The sequence below is a fragment of the Acanthochromis polyacanthus genome, chromosome 15, assembly GCF_021347895.1.
Source record: "Acanthochromis polyacanthus isolate Apoly-LR-REF ecotype Palm Island chromosome 15, KAUST_Apoly_ChrSc, whole genome shotgun sequence".
NCBI lineage: Eukaryota > Metazoa > Chordata > Actinopteri > Pomacentridae > Acanthochromis > Acanthochromis polyacanthus.
In genome coordinates, this window is record NC_067127.1 from 19,552,999 (window position 1) to 19,576,050 (window position 23,052).

Sequence of the window (23,052 nt, forward strand, 5' to 3'; positions counted from 1 at the left end):
TCTATGAAGAGGAAAAGTTGGTTTGTTAGAGCCTGACCCTTGAAGCGAAGAGGCAGAGCACATCCCAGACAGCCATTTCCTTACACTGCTTGAACTGAGGCCTGCACGGTGTCATAGTGGTTAGAACTTTGGTCTTGCAGCTAGAAGATCCACAGTTCATGTCCCGGGATCTTTCTGCATGGAATTTGCATGTTCTCCCTGTGCATTCGTGGGTTTTCTCCCAGTACTCTGGCTGTTTATCTGTATGTGTGGCCCTGTGATGGACTGCTGACCTGTCCTGGGTGTTTCCTGCCTTCACTCTAAGTCAGCTGGGATAGACTCTAGAACCCCCATGACCCTAGTGAGGATTAAGTGGTGCAAAGAGAAAGGATTGATGCTTGAAGTGACAATGTGGACTTTGTAAGTCTGTAATCACTGTAATCATTTACCTTAACCTAGCAATACAGTAGTTGTCCAACATATGAAGTTGGCAGTAAATTGAATAGAATAGTTGCTTGATCACATGTCTGACGAAGGCCACAGGGACCAAATTGTCAAAAAATAAAACACCTGTTGTCACTTTTGATCACACTTGTTGATGCTATAAAAGATAACTGGAAATATGTTTTTATTTTGTGTTCTTGAGCAACTCCATTTAAAAAACAGGCCACAGGTTAGTTAGATGTAGAGTGTTCAGTGACCAACACTGTTTAGAAAGAGAGCGAGTAGGAGAGGCAGAGCAGCTGCAGCCACATCTGTCTAATAGCACCTGGATGTGTGAAGTGTCTGGATGAACAGTGTGGCATCTTTCATGGGGCTGATGCTCCACAGCAGCTTCATGCTTCATGATGTTGAACCCTCTGAAATGGACAATGTCACCCAAAACATGGCTATCAGAGATGAGAGAGCAGGTCTGGAGCTTTTCGTCTTCTACCAAGTTCTGAGTTCCCGGAGTGATCTCAGAGCAGTGCAACATTTCCAGACATGACAACACATCCTTCACTGCCAGTCCCATTTATCCACTGATACTGCTATCAGCCACTCTGTCATCCAGAACCAGCTACGGTCTAACTAATTATACTTATTTCAAGGAGGACATCTTAGTCTATAGCACAAGTCATTGCTTTTCTAAACAAAAGTATTTCTCTACCGTAATGGCTGTTTGAAACTTCTCCACTTTCAAAATTGTTAAACTGTGTGATCAGTGTATGCGGGATAGCAAATGTCTTTCTCATAATTTTGTGAATCCACTGTGTGTCTGGATCTTTAAGTGGAAATAAATGTGAATATTCAACTGTACATAAATGTCCAAAATGCACCCTCATATATATTGGGTACTATGAAGCACATGTACTGCATATTTCCCATTCTTGGCTCTATTCTAGATAAGCGTTGCTCAAACTTTTTCTGGTTCAACTCTTCTTGTTGTTTTCAGATCACCATAATCACATCACATCCAGGCTAGCATCTGCTCCACTAGCTACTGTAACTAATACAATCTGTCATTCTGCATGATAAACTGAGAAATTGTTCCTGGTGTCTACAGTCCATATTCTAGTTTCCATTAGGTTTAACAATAATTGTGACCAAAATTACACAAAATACACAACAAAACTGACATGGCAGTGTAGGAAATTCTTCTTTTGTCCAGAAAAATTATTTTGTAAAGTCCAGACTTTCAGCTTTGGTGTCCAACTGGATAGACCATACAGTCCTCTTTGTCATGCTGTTACAAGTATTTAAGTATACAGCAACCTACATTACATCTTAGCTGTTCAGATACTGCACTGCCTAGACCATTTATCTCACTCTTTTTTGCATCATAACCCTAACCCTTATTGGAAAATGAGCTATAGGTTGCAGTCAACTAGGAGACACTTTTTTCCACTGAAAAATATCTGCAGAATTCTATCCCTGGTAAAAGAACAAACTATTGTCTTTAGAAAAATCTGCCACTCAGAAAAGATGTGTCATTCTGGAGGCTGAACCCATTCCCAGCCTCTATAATTAATTCATTAATTCAATTAATTCCAGAGTCCCTGGAGGTCACATTTCCTGCATGGGTGTGCAATGTCCGTACGCATCCTGACCATTCCTTTTATGGTCCTAGCATATTAGCTAATGGACGGCATATGATCTAATATATGCCATTAATGACCCAGACTCTTGAGTGGACACCTTGGTGCATGTGTTTCTGCAAGAGCAACACACGAGGACAACCCACACACCACTTTATCATAGTTCTCCTGTATGTCTGTCCTGCTTAAGCTGTAGTACTCACACATTCACTCAACTTCACCTTACATGTTAATTCCACAGCAGCTAAAACTCTATGCTTTATGTGATTCAAAAAGGAGCACACTAATGCAGAACACACACAGCAGGTGGGAAGGTGGACTCGACAAAAAGTAGGTTTAAAAACAAGTCATTCTTTTTTGGTTTTTAAGAAAATGATTTGTAAAGCTATTTTTGAAGCTTCTAAGTGTGATTAATCATCTGCTGTTCATTCTTTTTTGTTTAATACAAACTCAGAAAGATGCACAAAAGTCCTAAAGAAATCCAAGAAATAAACAGGGGAAATGTATTCAAAAACTGTAGTAAAAGACGAGGAGCACACAGGAAATCACAGCACTGACAGGTGTACATATGAACTGATGAAGAAAGAGGGAGAAACATTTAGGTGTGGGTTAAATAAGTTTTAACTTCTTCCCACTCCTTTTTGAGCATGTTGAAGTTTTACTTTCCTCCTTATATGAGAAGCATGATGTACTATTTTAGTCGTTTTTGTGAGTCATTCGTTGAATGTTTTCAAATTACATGTTCGAAATAAATTGTACTAAATAAATAGAAACACACTCCTTATCTCAATTAATTGATGTCCATCCCTTCCCTCCCTGTGTCTTTGTTCCTCATACCAGAAATGAGGAAGACACAAGAGGAGAGAGAGGCTGAAACATGTATTTAACAAAACGAGGCATCCTTGCCTCAGGGATCTCAGTTTAAATTAATGCCAATGAAGTATGATATATGGCACAGTCCATTGTTTTGTTTTAACCTACCACTGTATTTTATGATCTCTGTCAGGTGAACAGTATTCGTGATAACACACAGTATCATGCACTTGATTTTCTATTTGAACAACAAAGTGCAAATTCATGGCACACAAAATAGTACTATACGAGTAAAGATCATTCCTGCTACTGACAGAGTTTGTATATTCCAGTCCTTAATTATCAATCGCGGGTGAGGACACACTTGTGCATTCTAGTCTATTGCTCTTACAGCAGTTTCCTTGATCCTCCGCACTCTGTCTTCAAGTTGCATTTTAGGAATTGAGACATCCTTTCTAAATTTCTAAATAAATATATTTCAGAAGAGCTTGATATTGGGTTTTTATACTGTATTGGCAGCGACAAAAGTCTGTATAAAATTCTGGGGAACTGTTTCATCCTGCAAAATCATGCCCGTCTTTATGCATTTATCAGATTTATGTTTGGCTTTTACCCAATATAAGGGATTTAATGCAGCAAGTAGAAACAAAAAACTGTTAAAACAAGGTTATAATCAACTGAGATTCATCAAGTCGACACCAACACAACTTCAAATCAACAATCAAGTTCTTCTTCTTCTAACTGGAGGTTTACATTTTTCGTATTTCTTTCATCATCGTGTGACTACAAACCCAACTTCAATTCTTCAACAAAGGCTAAATAAATTAGTGAGTTGTCTGAAATGATAAATAATGTGTTTTTACTAATGTGTTTTTGTATGTGCAATATGAGTGTAGAGTGCTTCAACCTAAACAAAGTTGTTCCTGTGGTTTCTGACATCCATAGTTGGAATAGCTGCAAGTGCTGAATGATACTGAGAATCATTGCAACATCTAGTGCAGGAAATTCCCCTCTTCAGTGCCACCAGGAGGCACTCTGGTATCCTGTAACTTATGCATCTAACAGTTTGCACCATCTTTCAACACAATTCTCCGCTCCACCAGACCTGTGCAGTCTTGGCATTCTTGAAATATGTATGAATTAGTAAATGGTTTTAAGTGCGCTCGCTCTTCGTCAGTGAGATGACTCAGATCCAAGTAAGAGGAGGTACAAGCAAGTATTGGTCATCCTCTTCCACCTCCTCCTATACTCCACAGATAACTGACACCATTCTTGTGGAGTCCCACACCCAGAAGGTTGACATGAAACACTCTACTGGATCACCGAAGCCTTGGGGTAGAGATCTGATAAGTATTAGGCCCCAGTCTCCTCTGCACCTCAAAGGATCTCTATCATTTTGCCAGTAGCTTACTTTTTCTAGTTGGCAACATAACTAAGCCCTTCTAGCCAGGGTCAAAACTTCTCTATCGAAAGGACAGACCGTACCAGGTAGTTTGGTGCTGCTGTGCCTCTGCCATGTGCACCTGAGCCAGTGCACTCATTTTCTGTAGTTGTTTTTCTAATTTTGGATAATATAGGAAATTACACTAACAGGCGGTTCGCTCTCCTGATTTACCTCCCAAGTGTGCTGTGACAAGGCCAGAAGGCCCCTAACCTCATGACCATAGAACAGCTCAAAGGGGCAGAAACCAGTGGAGGCCTGTGGTACATCCTTCTATGAAAAGAGGTGGTAGGAGAGCCACTGATCCCAGTCAGATCTGGTTTTGTTCACATACGTACAAAACATTTGTTTGAGGGTCTGATTGAACAGCTCAGTCAGCCCATCTGTCTGAGGATGGTCTGGAGTGGTTCACACAGTCCTGATGCCCAACAGCCTGTAAACCTATTTTAACAAGACATAAAGTTAGTGTCTTGACCAGTCAGAATCTCCTGAGGAAAGCCAACACTTGGAAAAAAAAATGATCCAGAAGAAAGAAACAGCTCAGTTTGTCCAGATCTGTTGAGATGGGCTCGGGTACAGGGGATGTGTGGGCCGGCACTTCCAGCAGCAAAAGCTGAAGCTGATGGTGTAACGCCTTAAACCACCATTTTTGCTGTGTAGCCTTGTCTTTCAGTTTTACCTCCGTTATTTCCTGCTGACCCATAAAGACCTGTAAAATACCAGCTAGGTCTTTCAGTGGTGGCTGTCTAACATCTTCACCCTCAGTGTCTGCTGCTCTACTAGAAGCTCTGGCCTCCATGTCCTCTTCATAATCAACCTTTTGCTGGGTTTCTCTAATCTCTGTCATGAGCAAAACAAATAACCAAAAAGAGCCCCGTGTCCTCAAGCAACTAATCCCACCGTTGGCACCACATGCGAGGGGCCAGGCTACAAAGCACGAGGACTCACAGGTGAAAAATAAAATAAAAACAGGGTTGTTATTTCACCAAAAAAATAACCAATAAAGTTACAAAAACCAATGCTAAATTGCCCATAAAAAAATATCAAGATAACAGAATTTAACCAAGGCTATAAGCGACAAAGCAATAGAGTGATCGAACTACACTGTTCGAACAAGGTCTTAGCAGATCTCAAAAACACTGAAGGACAGGGGAAGTATATACTGGCTGATCAGACCATTTACTCTGAAATGGGGAAACATAAAGCACCTACACCTGAACTAACAACAAAAAGGACAAAACAGTACAACTTCTCTATTTAATCAGAAGAATCATAATAAATAAACCCAAAATACATCCAGTTATCCAACACAAGCCAAATAATTGAAGTAATATTTAAATCAAATAGACCACATCAAGTGCCTGCCTCTTCAAGGGATTTATTTGGTTTGATTGGCAGCTGTGGCATAAAACCCTGGTACTTCCCTGGCACAAGCTTTTGCATGAAGCCTGCTATAAGACCACAGCCGCAGAGGACAGGATACCCCAGCACCGGCACAACAATGAAAAGATTAGCACAATTTTAAATAAAAAATGCTGACAAAAATTAACTAAATGTGCGAGCTACAAATAAAACATAGGGCTAAATAATTGAGTGTGTTGTTATTTATGTGCTTTTGTCTGTGCAATATGGTTGTGAAATGTTTCTACTTACATTAAAGTGTTTTCTGGGCTAACTGACATTCATGGTTGAAATGGCTGCAAATCACAGTAAAGCAGAGAAAAATGTGTTGTTTTGGAATTGGTACTAAAATCAGCAGGCTTGTTGAAAGGTTGTGGAAAGAACAGCACCCAGCACTGACTGTAATTATGTACGATTTGGATTTGTTGCAGTTATCAACTACACGCATGAATTGTGTAGTAGTGTGTAATTTTTTTTATTCTTATTACAAATGTTATCGTTATGCTGCTGTTGCTGCTGAAACTAAATACACACTCAGAGCAGTTTGATTCTTTATCCCTCTCCAAACACTTTACCTGACTCCTCCAGATACGTGCTAACACTTGACACCTGACTTCGAAAAGAAGTGTAGTTGTTCTGAAACACCAGGTGCATCTGTAGCTCCAGTCCCTGCTCGTGTGTGATCTCAGGTGCCAGGGTCAAATGTATGTAAACCCAAACAGTGCATTTCCACAGTGATGAAATGGATTTGTCAAGAGGCTAACATGCCTTAATCCCTTCAAAGGGATCTCTTTGGATCTGAGCAGCCATGCCGAAGTGTTGGGGAGAAGAGACTGAGCTGTTTTTTCCTCTCTGCGACTCATTCAAGCCTCCACAGCCTGTGTTCCTATGATTTTCTAGTGTTGAGTGCCTGTGCTCAACTTGCCTGAAGCTAATGGATTAGCCCTTTAGCATCAGGCCCCTGCACTTTTTCATGTGAAACCAATGTGTCAAACCATTGAGTTACTTCTGGCTGTTTTTTTTTTGTTCTTTTAAATCATTTTTGTTATACCTTCATGTGTTTGCATACTTGGTCAATAAAACTCATCCTTATAGAACACATAGTTGTCACCCTGATATAAATCTAATGCTTCAAATATGTGCAGATTCTGCTGCAAAGAAGTGAAAAATTCTATTATATGGTTGCCTTATTCAATTTCAACACATTGTATCCTACTGGATAGTTGTGTGTTAATAGTGTTGGTGGATTCTGGTGCCTAAACTCGTTGTGTATCCCTTCAGAGTAGTGTTTCTCTTGCTGTCACTTGTGATGACATGCTTTTCTTGTCTGTGCGCGCTCTGTCTGGTAATCTGGCTTTCCATGTATCTTGCTGTGTGCACATGTTGTTTTTGTATTCCCAGCCCTGTGTTACTCAGTTTCTGGTTAACTTCCGTGCCTTGACAAAGTTTAGATTCTCATAATTTAGTCTAAACAGTTTTCTGTAGTTCACATTCTATTCTAATGTCACTTCTGGGCTGTCATAGTTTTCCTTGTTTGTGGTCTCATTCCAGCATAGTTCTCTGTCATTCCTGCAGTTGTCACCATTATAGCATTTCTGATATTCTCTGTGCTGCACTTGTGTATAGATGACATTATCATGAAAATAAACTGTCAAACTTTTATTCTGTATGCTGTGTCCTCTCAGTTTGAGCCTTGGTCTTTGTATTTCCAGTGACAGTAACAATGCTGAATAATGGAGAGAATTGGGAATCGTGTTTTTGTAGAACATTTAGATGTCACAGTGAAGTTGACATTTGATGATATAAAATTGAATTGCTTCATTGTTTTATCCGATCACACATTTATGTGAAATTCTCTCATAATTTGTTGAAATCTTGAGTTATAGCAAAAATGTGTTTAGTGGGGTCGAACTTTCAAAATCAGTTCATCATCCAAGTTGTTGTATGTGTCACAGAGCCATTCTCTTTAGATGTTCTTAAGAAAATCTAGAGTTGAACTCATTTTGTTTGCTTGTCTCCATAAGGTCATTTTTTGTCACGACCCAGAGCTTAGGACCATTGGTTCAGGGAAGGAACATAGATCACCTGGTAAGTAAAGAGCTTTGTCTTCCAGCTTGGCTCCCTCTTGACCACAAAAGTTGGGTATAATGCCCACATTACTGCTGACAACGCATCAATCTGTCTGTCCTCAATTTTCGTGTCACTCATAAACAAGATCCTGACATACTTAACCTATGTTGATTGGAGCAGCAACCTGTCCCTGAATTCCTGCAGAGAACCATATCCTCAGACTTGGATGTGCTGACTCTTGTCCTACCTGATTAATACTCTTCTGCAAACTGCCCCAGTGCCTGAACACCCTTCTTTGCCCAGCTGAGGTCCTGTCCATGAATATCACAAACAGGACTGGAGACAAGCGGAGACCCTCATGGAGTCCCAGCACGATGTTGGAGCTTGTGCCACACTGCAAAAACTCAAAATCTTACCAAGTCTATTTGTCTTATTTTTCATCAAAATGTCTCATCCCACTTGCTTTAAGATAAATTCACTTAACAAGGCACATTTCAGCAACATGGAAGGTCTAGTTTCAAGACAATGCATCTTAAATATCTTGCTAAGTCAAACAATCTTGAAATTGTCTTATTTTGAGTTGAATTTTACAAGAAAACTCAAAATAAGTTTAACCCTCGAGTCGCTCTGCGGGTCAAAGTTTAAAAATGTGAAAAAATATGTATATTTTTATAGTGAAAACTTCCACATTTTAAATTTTTGGGGGGGAAATTTTTGAACATTTTTTGGTGGAAAAAAGAAATCTTCAAAATAAAAGTTTCTTTAAGAACGTTAGGAAAACAATTCGCTGGATTTTGGTTGATTTTTTCCCATCCAGTTATCCAACACAAGCCAAATAATTGAAGTAATATTTAAATCAAATGGACCCTTTTTACAACTTATGGAATCACTTTAGATATTTTCCCAATTTTTTTTATTTTTTTTTTAAATAAATAATTTAAGGGAAACTTTTAAGGAATTTTTTCCTGAAGATTTTGTAAATTTTTAGAAATTTGGGGATTTTTTTGCTGAATTTTTTTGAGGTTTTTTTGGTGCCGTAAATGAGAACGACAGGAGGGTTAAGACACCTAAGCTTGACAATCCTGGTAAAATACAGCTTAAAATAAGTTTTCCCAGCTAATTTTAAGATCTCAGTTTGCTAAATATCATATCTTATTTAAAGAAATCTTACCAAGCCGTTTTTCACTTGTTCTATTGGCAGATTTTTTTCACTTAGTTTAAGGTAAAAATTCTTTGAAACAAGTTTTTTTTTCTTGTTTTGAGAGGGGCATTTTTTTTCCAGTGCAAAAATGTGAACACAGCTCTGACTGCAGTTACATGACTGGATGGCTAATAAAAACAGCTGCTGTACCCCGTACTACTTCAATACCCACTAAGCTCATGTGGAGTCACTGGTCAAAGCTCTACGGCCCCTTTAGCAACTTTGCAATAAAGAGCTGATCCACTACTTCTGAGCCAGGATGGAATCTACACTGCTCCTCCTGGATCACAGGTTTAACAATTGGTCGTAGCCTCCTTTCCACCACCCTCGACTGAACTTTCAGTGTGATACCCCGATATTCTGAGCATGTCCTCCAGTGCCCCTTTTTGAAAATGGGAACTACAGCCCTGGTCTGCCACTCTATGGGTACTGGTCCCAACATGACACTGAAGAGAGCCATCTCAGGGTGACAGTCGTCCACATGTAGTGCCTTGCAACTCTAAGGAGCTTCTTGACAACTTCAGTGACCTCTGCCAGAGATATGGCCAAACACTGTAAACAGCTGGTGAATATTCAGTCGGTGATTTAAGTTAAGTGGTACAATATTCTTTTTTGCTCTTTGGTGTTAAGCAATCATATCTGCCATATTCCTGCACTACAGAATTCAGATGTGTTATTTACATGCTGTTTAAGGGCTGCACAGTGCATCAGCGGTTAGCCTTGTCGCCTTGCAGCCACAAGATCCCCGGTTTGCATCCTGACCTGGGCCTGGGATTATTCTGCATGGAGTTGACCTGTGTGATTTTTCTCTGGGTACTCTGGCTTCCTTCCACAGCCTAAAAACATGCTGAACATTCAAAATTGTCTGTAGATGTGAATGTAAGTGTGCTTGTTTGTCTCTCTGTGTAGACCTGTGACAGACTGGTGACTCTGTGTGTATAGATAACAGATGGATGATGTTTAAGAAATCAGCTTACAGTAGAAAAAACAACTTTTAACTGGTTTCTAAAGTGTAGGTAGACATGCTGACAGATTTTTGGACACTCAAATAGAGCATTCTTAATGTTATTAACACCTCTTTTAATGTGACAGAAGTTAAAATGCCTTCAGGAAAAAAAAGCACAACTTTTTTTTTTTTTTAAATGCTGTTTATTTTATCTGAGCCCTTCAAATCTTTGAATAAGAGACACCACAGCAAAAGTGTTTGTTTTTTAAAAATTAACCGATACTGATGATAAAAATGATAATAATGAAGTGGGGTTGGTGAATCAGTGGCCTAGATGTGGATGCATGGGTGTGATGTGGTGAGGTGTTGTTCAGCGCAACAGTGGGCCCAAGTGCACCAACCAAGTAGAACAGCCCACTCAGTCTCCAGCAGTTTAGGGACCTGAGGAAACAGACTGAATCATATAGACTTCTATGACACTGGGGCCATCACAGCCTGTATAAAAACAACTACTTTACCCTTATTACCACACAATCATTTAAAAGGCCTGATTGAAGAACTCTGATGTCATTGTTAATCAATAAAGGTTATTACAGCTTGGGCCTGTGGAACAAATTTGGAGTGTAAAGCTTGGGCATTCACAAAATGAAACAATGTCCAGTTGCACTATCTGAAACGTAGGGACTAATGCTCTTGGAGCTTAAATCATAAAGGAGACTAAAAGCCACAATTTCTCACCTTCTGCTGCTTCGATTTCAATCATTCTTGTCTTTTTTGAGCCCCCAACTTTATGCAGTAACACATACCTGGAGTTATTTATTTTAATTCATACACTGACATGTGGAAAATGCGCAGTTCTTCCAAACTTAAAAGCACAAAACAATATTGATAATGTCCAACTGATATGTGAAAACATGTACTGTGAAAACAGATGTCTTTATGGAAGTGGTGTATTTAAAAACTGTTTGTGTGGGTATCATCTGATGTAGACGGGGCTCTGCTTGAAGTCCAGTGAGTGCAAGGCAGTGGCCAGCGCTGCATACAGGTGAGAACTGCTGAACCTCAGGCAATACACGGGGCTGCTCACAGGGTCGGAGCTCAGTTGGAAGAACTACACAGCAAAGAAAACATAAGATACATGACATTACAATGGCAGTAAGCTTATTGTTAAATATCTGGCATTCAGCTAGTCCATATGTATCACGAGCGTTACTGTGCCTAATTCATCTGTCACAGCATATCACAGTGTACACCGATCAGGGAAAACATTATGACCACCTTCCTAATATTGTGTTGGTCTGCTTTATGCTGTTAAAATTCCTCTGACCCAGTGGTTCATGGACACAGGACCTCTGGGGATGCTTGACCTGCAATGTCTAGATGGGTGGTACATGTCAAACATTCACACGAATATCAAGACTGAAGGTTTCCCAGCAGAATGTTGCTTTAAAACAAGATGATTGATGTTAATCACTTCACCTGCAAGTGGTCCTAATGTTCTGGCTGATCGGTGTATATCGTAGACATGTGCTTCATTATACTGTATGTACCTGTAAGCATTTAGTCTGCCGTTTGTCCCAAAGACGTACAACGCCATAATATGAAGAACCGCTGGCTATCATGTGATTTCCATCTGTCTGGATGCAGTACAGAGTGCTGTCATGAGGCTCCTCCCACTCCATCACACACGACCTGCTGGGAAGTATGGGAGACTTTACACAGGTGTTGAGGTAAAACAAAATGCACATTTTTTTTCATTTTACCCTCGGCCACTCTCACCAAATGTCTCTTCTTTTCTTTATTTTTTCTCATTTCCTACATACAGGTGGCGCGCTTACAGCGCAACAGCCGGAGCTGCCATTGGCAGGGCAGCTCAAATGTAATTTCGTTGTATACTAAAGTGTGCAATGACAATAAATTCTCTGATTCTGATTCTGATTCTGATTTGTTTTGCATATATGAATGAACTTGAGAATATTCTAAAGAGATATGTAAAAATAATAAAACAAAAGCAGCGGGGTTACCTTAGAGAATCTTGTCAAACACAGTGAAGAGCCATTTCAGAGTCTGCAGTTTAACAGTTTTTCTTATCTTTTCATCAGAATAAATTATGTAATAAGTATTTGTCACCTCTGGTCAGACTTAGTGCTGGGCGATATGACGATACACATCGTGAGAACAATAGAAAAGTGTCTATCCTGCCATTTCTCTTCTATCGTTTCTATCATTTCTAACCTAATTTTATCAATTATTACAGCAAATATATCATTAAATAGCCTGCGATGATTGTATTAGTGTTTTCTTGTACTATGCATACTCTAAGTTGATATAAGTGAAAATAATAAGAATAAAAAACTCCGTCTTGTGGTTTTGCGACACGACACTGCTGTACGTTCTTTGATTCTCACGCGGGTTTGCGACACGCTTTACGTTACTTAACTCATGAGTGCTGAACCATGGACGCCCAACAGGTTGAAGTTTCATGCCTGGAGTCACAACAGACAGAGACAGCTACGCAGGCAGTCCAAAAAGAAGCACTTTTACCAAAAAGAGGGGGTACGTTTGTGATTTGGTTACATTTTGGGTTCAAGAGGTCCGAGACAGAGCCGAAGACGGCCATATGCAAACTATGCTACAACTATTAGCGCCCGATGCCAACACAACAAACCTCTTCTATCACCTAAAGAGGGTCCATGAAAAACTTGTGGTATTGTGGTATATCATGACATATATTGTTACCGTGATATAAAATAATCCATATCGTGATTTTTTCCATATCGCCCAGCACTAATCAGACTAACCTGTACTTTGTAAATTGTATATCTTACAGACCATGATTATTAGTCACTTAAATTGTTCCGTCTTCCTCACTGTCATGTGTGCATGTTGTTCTTGTTTGTGTCAACACATCTCTCCATTTTTACTACTCCGTGTTCTTCTATTTTTCTCCTTTAACAGTGCCTGATCCATGTGGAAGTGCTCCTTACCTACATGTTGGCATGTGTATCATCTGGGATCAACAATTCATTAAATATCCTCCATTATGAAAGTCTACAGTCAGTTAAAGGTACCAGGAGATGGTTCACCTGTAAGCAATCATCTCCCTTCTCTATAAAGACTAGCTCAGACCGTCATTCTCTACCTGACTCAGTAACCTCGTTAGGCTGCGTGCATAATCTGTTAGTTTGTTAAAGCTCTGTAGTAAGACGAGTTTGCCCTGTTTCAAGTATTCCAAATCGGCCTCCTGCCTCATCTTCCTTTTGTCACTCTTGGATTCCTTCTGGCCACGCTCCCGCCCTTGAACCTCAGCATAGCTTTTCCCTCTGGAAATGCCAGTCAGATCACCTGCCTGCCATCCTAGCCTCCACCGACCTCCACTTGACACCAGTCTATGCCTCATGGATTCTGACTGCTTTCACCACAACTTGACCCCCTATGCTAAGCTGTTAGCCAAGCTGGGTCCCTGTATCCTGTCAGTCTTTTCCGTTGTTAGCTTAGCCTGCTTCTGCTTTCTGACCTTTTGTGTTACTTCTTCCGATTACCTGTCATTGATTCAGTCCTGTTCAGTTGACCCCAAATGTCGACGGCAGGGTCAGCTCAGGTTTCAGCCCACTAGCTCCTTGTTTGCACAGTGCTGCTGGCCTTGGTTTGCTAGGCTGCTACTGCTACTTCACTGATCCTTTTGACAGTTCCCATATAGTCTAGTTTAATCTGCTCGTCTAGTCTTTTGCCCTCAATCTAATCCCTTGTTCCTTGTGTCATTTCTGACTTTTTCTGAAAATTTAATCCAAATCCGTCTGTCTGTTTGACAGATAGACAAATTTAAAAATTCACAGATGGACAAATGCACATCGGTTGTCACATAACTCTGTCGAGTTCCTTGGCGGAGTAATAACAATATCTTCAAAATCCTTCACAATCACTGACTTAAGTCGTCTGTGACACCATATTATGGACAGAAGTCTTGCTGCTGTATAAACTATTGAACATTGCGGTCATTTTCTGTATAACAGGTGTCAAATTGCATTCCTCTCAATTTACATTTACTTCAGGAAATCATAGGAAATATTGGATCCATGCAAGAAAGTGATACAAGCTATTAGTAATTTCCTAACATACTTCCAGAACACCAGAAATCCAAATGACAAAACAAAGGTCTTCAGTAATTTGTCAGGATCTGGGTCACTGATTGGTAAAGCTGCCAAAAATAATAATAAAATCCTATCAGCTGAGATGATGAGAAAGGTAACACTCAATCCAATCTCAGAAGATAAATTTATGTAAAGTTTAAAAGTGCAACAAGAGCCATGAGATTCCTCCTCTGTGTGTATGTCATTAAAGTGTACAGACAACGCTGTAACATCATTTGTTGTTTACAGGAATATACAACACTATACACCTTCACTGGTAACACTGCAAGAACGTGAATGTGCATGTTTGTGAACTCCTTTTTGGGCACAAAAATTCCCTTAACAGAGATTATTACATTTTAGTAGGAAGGCTTGTTTCAGTATTATGGCCATGATTGGATGGCTGAGCAGCAAAGCAGGGTGGTGGCTGTGGTAATGAAAGGGGATGTGTCTTGGGGGTAAGTATATTCTGTCAATAGACATCAATCCTCCATTAGTGCAGCCTCATTAATAAGTGATGCAGAGACACTAGACACACACACAAACACACACACGCAGCCTAATTTTAGCTAACCTATGTGGGGGAGGTCACACGCTACATCTTGAAAGTGATAAAGACACAAACAGTACAAAGTCACTATAGTGTGGTGTTTTTTTCCTAGTGGGGACTCATGGGTAACTCCTGTTAAGGTGGTTCAGAGTGCTTCTGGAGGATTAAGACTTTTAGGTTTTAGGTTAGGAGGCGAGGATGTTAACTGCTATCACGCTTTTTTTTTTAAAAACTCTACTTTGATTCATACACACTTTCCACGCCTAAAGACAGGAAAATACCAATTTCTTTCAAAATCCTGTTCTATATGTGTCCACTGAGTTTAGGATGGGAATACAACAAACTCTGGCAGCATTGGGCACACAACAGGGATGATCACTGACAGTCCTTTAGGGCAATCTGTAAGCAGCTGTAATGTCCTGCAGAAAGAGCAAAGTCACAGCCAGCCTTTAGAAAACATCCACAGGAGCCCTGTGTCTTTTATTATTGTCTATGTTAGAGGCAATGCAACGGTCTTTGTAGTGGATCAGAAACAAGCCTGATCCATAGTGGCTCCATCCTGCAATCCACGAGACACAAAGGATATGCTGCCACTGTTCCCATATTAAACAGAACTGGACACCTCCAGCAGTATGCATCTGCAGCCCAACCAGTCACAGCTGTTTTGGTTGCACGAGGGGAGACAGTATTAGGCAGGGGATTTTAATATTGTGGCTGATTGGTGTGTTTTCATAGTGCCTGGAACCAGGTGTGTGTCTGCTGACCCATTCATGGTCTGCATTGGTCACTGCACTGGGAGGTGGAAACCATGAGTCAATTTTTAGAATTGGGCATTTACATGTGCATCTCAGATAGTTAGAATATTTTGGAAAAGGGTCAATATTTTTTATCAGACATTGCTCATAGTGAGAAAATATATGTACTATAGACTAAGTGAACATAAACTGAAATATTTCAAGCCCGTATTTGTTTTCACTTTGATGATATTGACTTACATCTCATGAACACCCTAACCAAAAAAAAAAAACCTAGCTAACAAAAATATCTCAAAATCATATTTCAGAAGATGAACAAAGATCAATAAAAAAGTGCATCCTTGTTTTTCAACTGGTCCCTGACGCAGTGCTCATGGGTTCAAGTCCAGCCTATGGCCCTCTGCTGCAAGTCCTCCACCTGCTCTTCTCCACACTTTACTGTCTCTCTCTAGTGTCTTGCATACTAAAGTCTAAGAGACCAAAAACAAATAAATAAACAAAGAGAAATAATTCTAATGCAGAAATATCCAAACTCCGAAAAGTATGTTCATGTTTGCTCTACCAGAACTTTCTTAGGGCTCCCTTTGCTCAAACTAGTGCAACAATGCAGCATGGCATGGAGGCAATCAGTCTATGGGACTGCTGAGGGTAATGATGTCCAGCTTGACTTGATAACGACCTTCAGCTCTTCTTTATTGTTGGGTTTTGTTTGTCCCATTCTCTTCCTGACAACACATTACAGAATTTCTATGAGCTTTAAATCTGGTGAGTTGGCCAACCAATGTAGCACTGTAATGCCATAGTAAGTGAACTATTTCTGGCACTGTGGGGAGATGCCAGGTCCCGCTGGAAGACAAAATGTGCATCTCCAAAAAGCTCTTCAGCAGACGGAAGCATGTCGAGCTCCAAAATCTGCTGTTGATTTTAGACTTGATTATAGACAGTTCACCAACACCAGCAGATGACATAACACTCCAGATCATTGTGGATTGTGATAATGATTGTCTTTTTCACAACTGTCAAGTCAGCAGTCTTCTTCATGATTGTGGGTATGTATACTCAACCATACTGAGAATTTAAAGGCTCTTTGCAGGTGTTTTGAGTTAAAAAGCTGATTAGAATTTTTCTTAGGACTGTGTGGGAGTGTCTAGGGGTCCTTGACTGACATCTCTGTAACCCTTGGTGACATGTTCTAATATTTAGAGATTAACTTTGGGGAGCTATAAGCTGTTATCATCAAATTTAAAGCAAATAAAGGCTTGACATATTTCAGTTTATGTGTACTGAGTCCAGAACATATACATTTTTCACTTTGAGCAATGTCAGCTGAAAAATACTGAACCAGTTCTACAATATTCCAATAATACGAGATGTATGTTCGTCAGTATGTTTGATATTTATATTCTTATCTGTCCAGTAATACCATCTTGGAGGCCTCTGATCATCTGAAAATTTATTCTGCAGCAGGACAATGTGGCCACACATATGTCCAGAATCAAAGTATTATCTTCAGCCACAAGAAGAACAAGAAGTCCTTCAGCTGATAGTCTGGCTACACAGAGCCCTAATCTCGACTTCACTGAATGAGTCTGGGATTACATGAAGAGAGACAGATGACAGAAAACCACGGACTGTGAAGAACAAAAGAGCAAGGCAGTCAAAGCTTAAAGTGCAACACTATGATGGAGTAACAGCACTGAACTAGAGAAGCACTCGGAGAGCGCAGACCTCCGCCATGCCATCTGTTTGTCTGTCTGTTTGTTTGTTTGTCTGTTAACAGCATAACTCAAAAAGTCATGGTAGGATTTTCACCAAATTTTTACAGGATGTCCGGAAGAGCAAAAGTAACAATCGATTAGATTTTGTGATCCGGATCACCGTCTGGATCCAGGATTTTTTTGAAGGTCAAAGGACAATTGAGAGATGGCCGCCAAAATCTAATCGATTGTTACTTTTGCTCTTCCGGACATCCTGTAAAAATTTGGTGAAAATCCGTCCATGACTTTTTGAGTTATGCTGTTAACAGACAAACAGACAAACAAGCTCTGGTGATTACATAACCTCCTGGCAGAGGTAATGATCTTGCCTACAAAAATATGTACATTGTCAGGTATAGTATACGAATATAGTACATGAAAGTAATACCAAAAAGCTTGGAACGCAGCCACTGAGACTGTTGTGTGTTGATAAAGGAGGACCGAAAGACACGGCAAACAGGCTGGAGGAACACTTTCAAAGGTTGCTGGAATAAAACTTATGAACATAGTGCATAACAAAAACTAGCTGGCAGGCAAAAATGTAACAAAAGAAATGGGAAATCCAGTAAAAAAACAGACAACAAAGACAAAATAAAGGCTTCCACCAGCTTGTGATTGTATCTTTGACCACTCCTCTTGACAACTAAATCTGTTGGATTTCTGACATGCATCTGTTTCTTTAGCACAGTCCACAGGTTCTCAATGAGGTCTAAGACAGTACTTTGGGAAGACAAGTCTAAAGCCTTAATTCTATCCTGATTTAACCATTTATTTACCGCTTTGTGATGTGTGGGGTCACTGACTTGTTGGAACATCCAATTGCGTCCCAACCTTCTAGCTGCTGATTTTTGGATTTTCCTGAAGAGTGTCTTTCTTTATTTTTTGATTTACTTTGTGCAAACACCAGCTCCACTGGCACTAAACAACCCCAGAACATATTATTACTGCCATGATGCTTGATGGTAGGGTTGGTGTCTTTGGGGTCAAAAGTTTCACCTTCTCTACTCTAAACATCCATCCATCCATCCTCTATACACCGCTTTATCCTCACTAGGGTCGCGGGGGGTGCTGGAGCCTATCCCAGCTGACTCGGGCGAAGGCAGGGGACACCCAGGACAGGTCGCCAGTCTGTCACAGGGCCACATACACAGACGAACAATCACACTCGCATTCACACCTACGGACAATTTAGAGTACTCAATGAACCTCAGCATGTTTTTGGACTGTGGGAGGAAGCCGGAGTGCCCGGAGAAAACCCACGCATGCTCAGGGAGAACATGCAAACTCCATGCAGAAAGATCCCAGGCCCAGACCGGGATTCGAACCAGGGATCTTCTTGCTGCAAGGCGAAAGTGCTAATCACTACTCCACTGAGCAGCCCCTACTCTAAACATATTGTGGCCAAATAACTCAACTGTGCAAACTGACACCTGTGTTAAAGCAGAGTAGGGATTACATAGGAGTTACAATATAGTGGGATTTCAAATTCCATGTTTATATTTTTCATCCATCAACCATTCCACCTGTTTAACTGTTCATTTTGAAGAGATAGGGATGGCTAGAGTTCACAGTCACACTGATCATTTACTAAATCCATTGCCCACAATGTGCCTATCAAAACGCATTTTTCTTTGTTGGTAAAATCCTGAATGTCCTGGGTGACCCTGAGCGTCTTTTAAGACTGCTTAAATTTGATCACATAAATTATTGATATCTAAAAAGGGACCCCCCTCTGTCAGCCTTCTCCCTCAGCCCAACGCCTTTTAAAGTCCCCAGAGCAATCTGCCAATCAGATCTGATTTGTCTTACTTGACTGATTCCCAAGAAACACAGCCTAAAGCCCCTTAGACCCCTGCTGTTTAAATAAATGCTTCCCTCACAAAACATGTTGGGCCTCTAGTCCCGAACATGTTTTGCAGTGAGGGCTACTGCATTCATGCTGACACCCCAGAGGGCTGCTCCCAGTGCTGGAAATAAAATGGCAGGTTTAGAATGATTCTGTTAAGTACAAAATGTAATTTGTATTTATGATCTCAAGACGAAAAAATCCTAATAAGCACTGAGAGGTAGATCAAATGTTTAAGCGGACCCAGAAAATAAAAGAAATAGTGTCATACCGTGGACTGAGTCGGAGGTCCCACAGTCGAATGAAAGTGTCATAGCCGCAGCTGAAGAGCTGAAATGGAGACTCAAATATTATATCCAACACACCAGCACCACGACGAAACTCGGAGCCCAGACTGCACACACACGCCGACCTGGCCAATGAGAAAGGGATAGAAGAAGGTGGTAAAAAGAGGAAAAAACAACGTGAAATATGTTTTCATGTGGAATATCATTAATCATGCTTGAAATAAACTAAAAAAAACATAAATGCCCATGTGAGTTCACTAATTATAAGTTGTGGAGAATGAAAAAGAATTTTAACAAAAGCAGCGACATTAACAAAAATATATACGTAATGATAACAATACGTTGCAAACAACACTGTTCAATCTGTTGCAATGTAATGTTCTGCTTGGAAAGCTTGGGTCCTAGGACTCTCCAGACATCTAGACCCAGCACACACCCCATGGCAATGGCAATCCCAATGGGAAACAGCAGCAGCCTCCAATGCAGATCATCAGAAAGCAAACACTGTTCAGGAACAGCTTGAGAAACATGGAAAGGAGCCCAAAATGTGGATCTAGCCTCCAATCTCCTCAGATACCACTCTGATCAAGCATGGGGATGAGCCAGAGCAAGTTCCATCCTGTAAACGACAAGACCTAAAGGATCCACTTCCTTCACTCTAGAATTTAATGCTGTGTCCGATCAGTGTATATAAATCCCAGATGGGTGCTCTTTATTCTAATGTTTTTTCTCCTAATGTAATATCTGATGCTATTTTTTTTCATTGTGGGCATATATGTAAATGTATCTGAGTGACATTTGCTTGCCAAGTAATGAGCCTTGAATATCTATTTGCCCCAGCTGCTGAATACAACGATCAGCCACAACATTATGACCACTGACAGGTGAAGTGAATCACATCGATCATCTTGCTATAACGCAACGTTCTGCTGGGAAACCTGGAGTCCTGACATTCATGTGGATGTTTGACATGTACCACCCACCTAAACGTTGCAGGTCAAGCAACCCTCCAAACCCTCATGGCAACAGCAGTCCTTGATGCCCTCAGCAGGGTAATGCACCCCGACACCAGGGAACACGACAGAGCTACGGTTCCACACTTCCCAGATCCATATCTTACTTAGCATCTGTGGGATGATCCAGGATAAGCCTGATCTAGGTAGGTCCCACCCTGCAACCCACAGGACCCACAGAATTCACTGCCACCATCCTGGTGCCGCAGGACATCCCAGGGGTTCTGAGTCCATGTCACACTGAGTCAGAGGAGTTTTAGCAGCATAAAAGGAACCAACACAATATTAGGCAGGTGGTCATAATGTTATGCCTGATTGGTGTATCTTCAAGCTAAAACATTAATGCTTAACTAATGATGCTTTTTCTGGCAACAGATGACCATTTTCAGATAACATTGACATTGTACATACAATATCATCAAAGCTAACAGGTTTTGTTTTAGATTATAGTCACGGTTCATGTTGTTCTTTTCCTCAGATTGTTGGCAGTGCATTTGTAGAAGCATATCAGTAGTGCGGACACTTCAATTTTTAGTTTGTCGTTAGTTTCGTTTTCCTGCACCAGTTACAATTTCTATTTATCCACAGGTACTGGTGCTAATGGTGCTGGAGCTGGTCGCTGCTGCGAGACAATTGAAATGGTTCACATATACTGCGATATATTCAACTTTAAGTTCAGTTGTGTTGGATTGACCTCCTTTCTAGATCCAGAACGGATGTTTATTTTGTAACTTGTTTTTAGGTTTACAGATTTATAGATTAAAGGAAGCTTATAGGTGGGGTAGGAGCAATTCTTAAAAAAATAATGTAAATGAACTCACACAAATGCAGCCACTTCATACAAAAACACAACATGAATAAACATTGTTATTTTTTTGTAGAATGCTAAATTAGTAGCACTACCCACCTGATTGGAGTTAAATCTACTTACACAACCTCACCAACTACTACACACACTTAGACAGTAGAGGGAAAATAAATTAGCAGTTTACTTGTCCAGAAGAACAATGGCAAACTTAGAATATACTTACTTGACAGTTACTTGTTCTGAGTATGACTCTTTGATAATTACATGTTTATAAAGGATTATCTTATAAAGGAATAGCTTATCTTTTAATTCCTTATTTTGCAGTGGTCGAAGATGCTGGAATAATGTTTCCTCCTGTAGGATTTTCTGCTATGTAATCAGGCGTTTTGCCATCGGAACAGCTGTGCATGTAAATCTGCATTCATACAACAGCCAGTAAGAATGACACCCTCCCTCTGACAAAGACTGCTACTGGTCAGTCTTCTGGAACACTGATTGGCTAGAATGGTCTTCTGAAATTTGTCTTGAGGGTCAGTCATCTTCACCAAAATAACTTTACACACATTACTGCTGATGCCACACCTCCAGTTGTCGACCTCTTATTCTGTTTTACCTTCAACCATGAACAAGAAGCTGAGATATTTGAATTCCTTTACAAATATTTCCCTATTTTTTTGACTGCAAAGAGCAAAGAAGCAACACAGAGAAACCAGATACTCTCCTAACCTAGAGGGAGATCCTAAAAAGTACCGCTTTATCTCGTGATTGTTACTCATTAGAATATGTTTTTATTTCGTTCTATTTTTCTTTTTTAACAATATGTTGTCGCTGTCGTCTCTGTGTCTGTACTAGAGTGTGAGACTGAGAACGCTCATAAACTGTGTGCCTGTACAAGCGACAAATGAACTCTGTGTGCCTGGGCTGACGTTGTGTGACCTGTGTGTGTGTCCAGTTAGTCCTGCTCCATGCAGCACCATGCTCTCGTGATCACAGCTCTGTCCCGCTTGCTGCTCAGCTCTTGATTATTGGAGAATAACTTGCACACAGCAGGACAGATTATTGCAGAATAACTGTCTCTTTGTTGCCATTTAATACCCTCCATGACCATGACTGTGTGCAGCTCTTGCATGTTTGATACCTGCCTCGTAGCAACCATTTAAAGGAGGCTGCTGGCCTTGGCGACCAAGCAGCCCAACGCTTCGACTCGTGCCCCCCTCCCTCGCCTTGGAGCTCAATCCGCAGGCTTGGGCTGGTAATCCCCTAGCCTTACCCCAGGGTGCCTTGTTATTTTGCCAGGGCTTTCCCCACAGTGTGCCTTATTGGGTGAGAGCTTTCTCATTGCCAGGGTCTCATGACTAAGCCAGGGTTGATGGGGAGTCTGTGATGAGGCTGTATTTGTGTCTGTGTGGGGTAGTTCTGGGGTAGTGACCCCTCATTTTCCCCTTACCAATAACACCAAGGAGCTTAGCATATCCCACACGAAAAGAAACTTATTCAAGCCAAAGTCACAGGAGCCTGTTCATTTATAAGTAAATGATGATGTCTCCATCACTACCACTCTAAGTAAAAAGAGAACATCAATTCATAGCCCAAACCTGTGTTCTGAAAAAAGGAGAGTCAAAAATAATGACAAAAGCCCAAACAAGAGAGAAAAATAAAAGCTAGGTTTCCATAAAATTGACCTGACATCTGTGCAGGGATCTTAAAGGCAGTAACAGCACCATGCAATGAGCTGGTGTACGGTCCAAAACAGCAGGGAGTCTCAAATTGGTAGGTCACCGTCTTTTACGGGCTGTGAGTGATTACAGGATGGATACATCAGCATATAATCTGTCAAAGTGACTGTATCTGTTAGTGAACAGCGGCACAATGTTCTGATCTGACCATCCTTCCAATTGCTGTCTGGGCGTAAAACAAATGAGTATGTTTAAGTGCAACATGAGATAATGATGTACCAAGGACAACACGGAAAAAACA

At 40.6% G+C, this 23,052-nt stretch overlaps 1 protein-coding gene across 2 annotated transcripts in view; it reads right to left on the reverse strand.

The window, feature by feature from the left end:
- Positions 1 to 10,865: 10,865 nt before the first annotated feature.
- Positions 10,866 to 23,052, reverse strand: part of fbxw4 (F-box and WD repeat domain containing 4) — a 52,250-nt gene continuing 40,063 nt past the window's right edge. Inside the window, exons 7-9 of one of the 2 annotated variants that reach the window (XM_022207708.2) lie at positions 19,239 to 19,379; positions 11,480 to 11,621; positions 10,866 to 11,040 (exon numbers count right to left, since the gene is read on the reverse strand). In XM_022207708.2, coding sequence (XP_022063400.1) covers positions 10,906 to 11,040; positions 11,480 to 11,621; positions 19,239 to 19,379 — 418 coding nt within the window. In that variant the 3' untranslated portion in view covers positions 10,866 to 10,905. Of the gene's footprint in view, positions 11,041 to 11,479; positions 11,625 to 19,238; positions 19,380 to 23,052 lie in introns of both variants that reach the window. The other variant, XM_022207706.2, reaches the window with a different exon arrangement.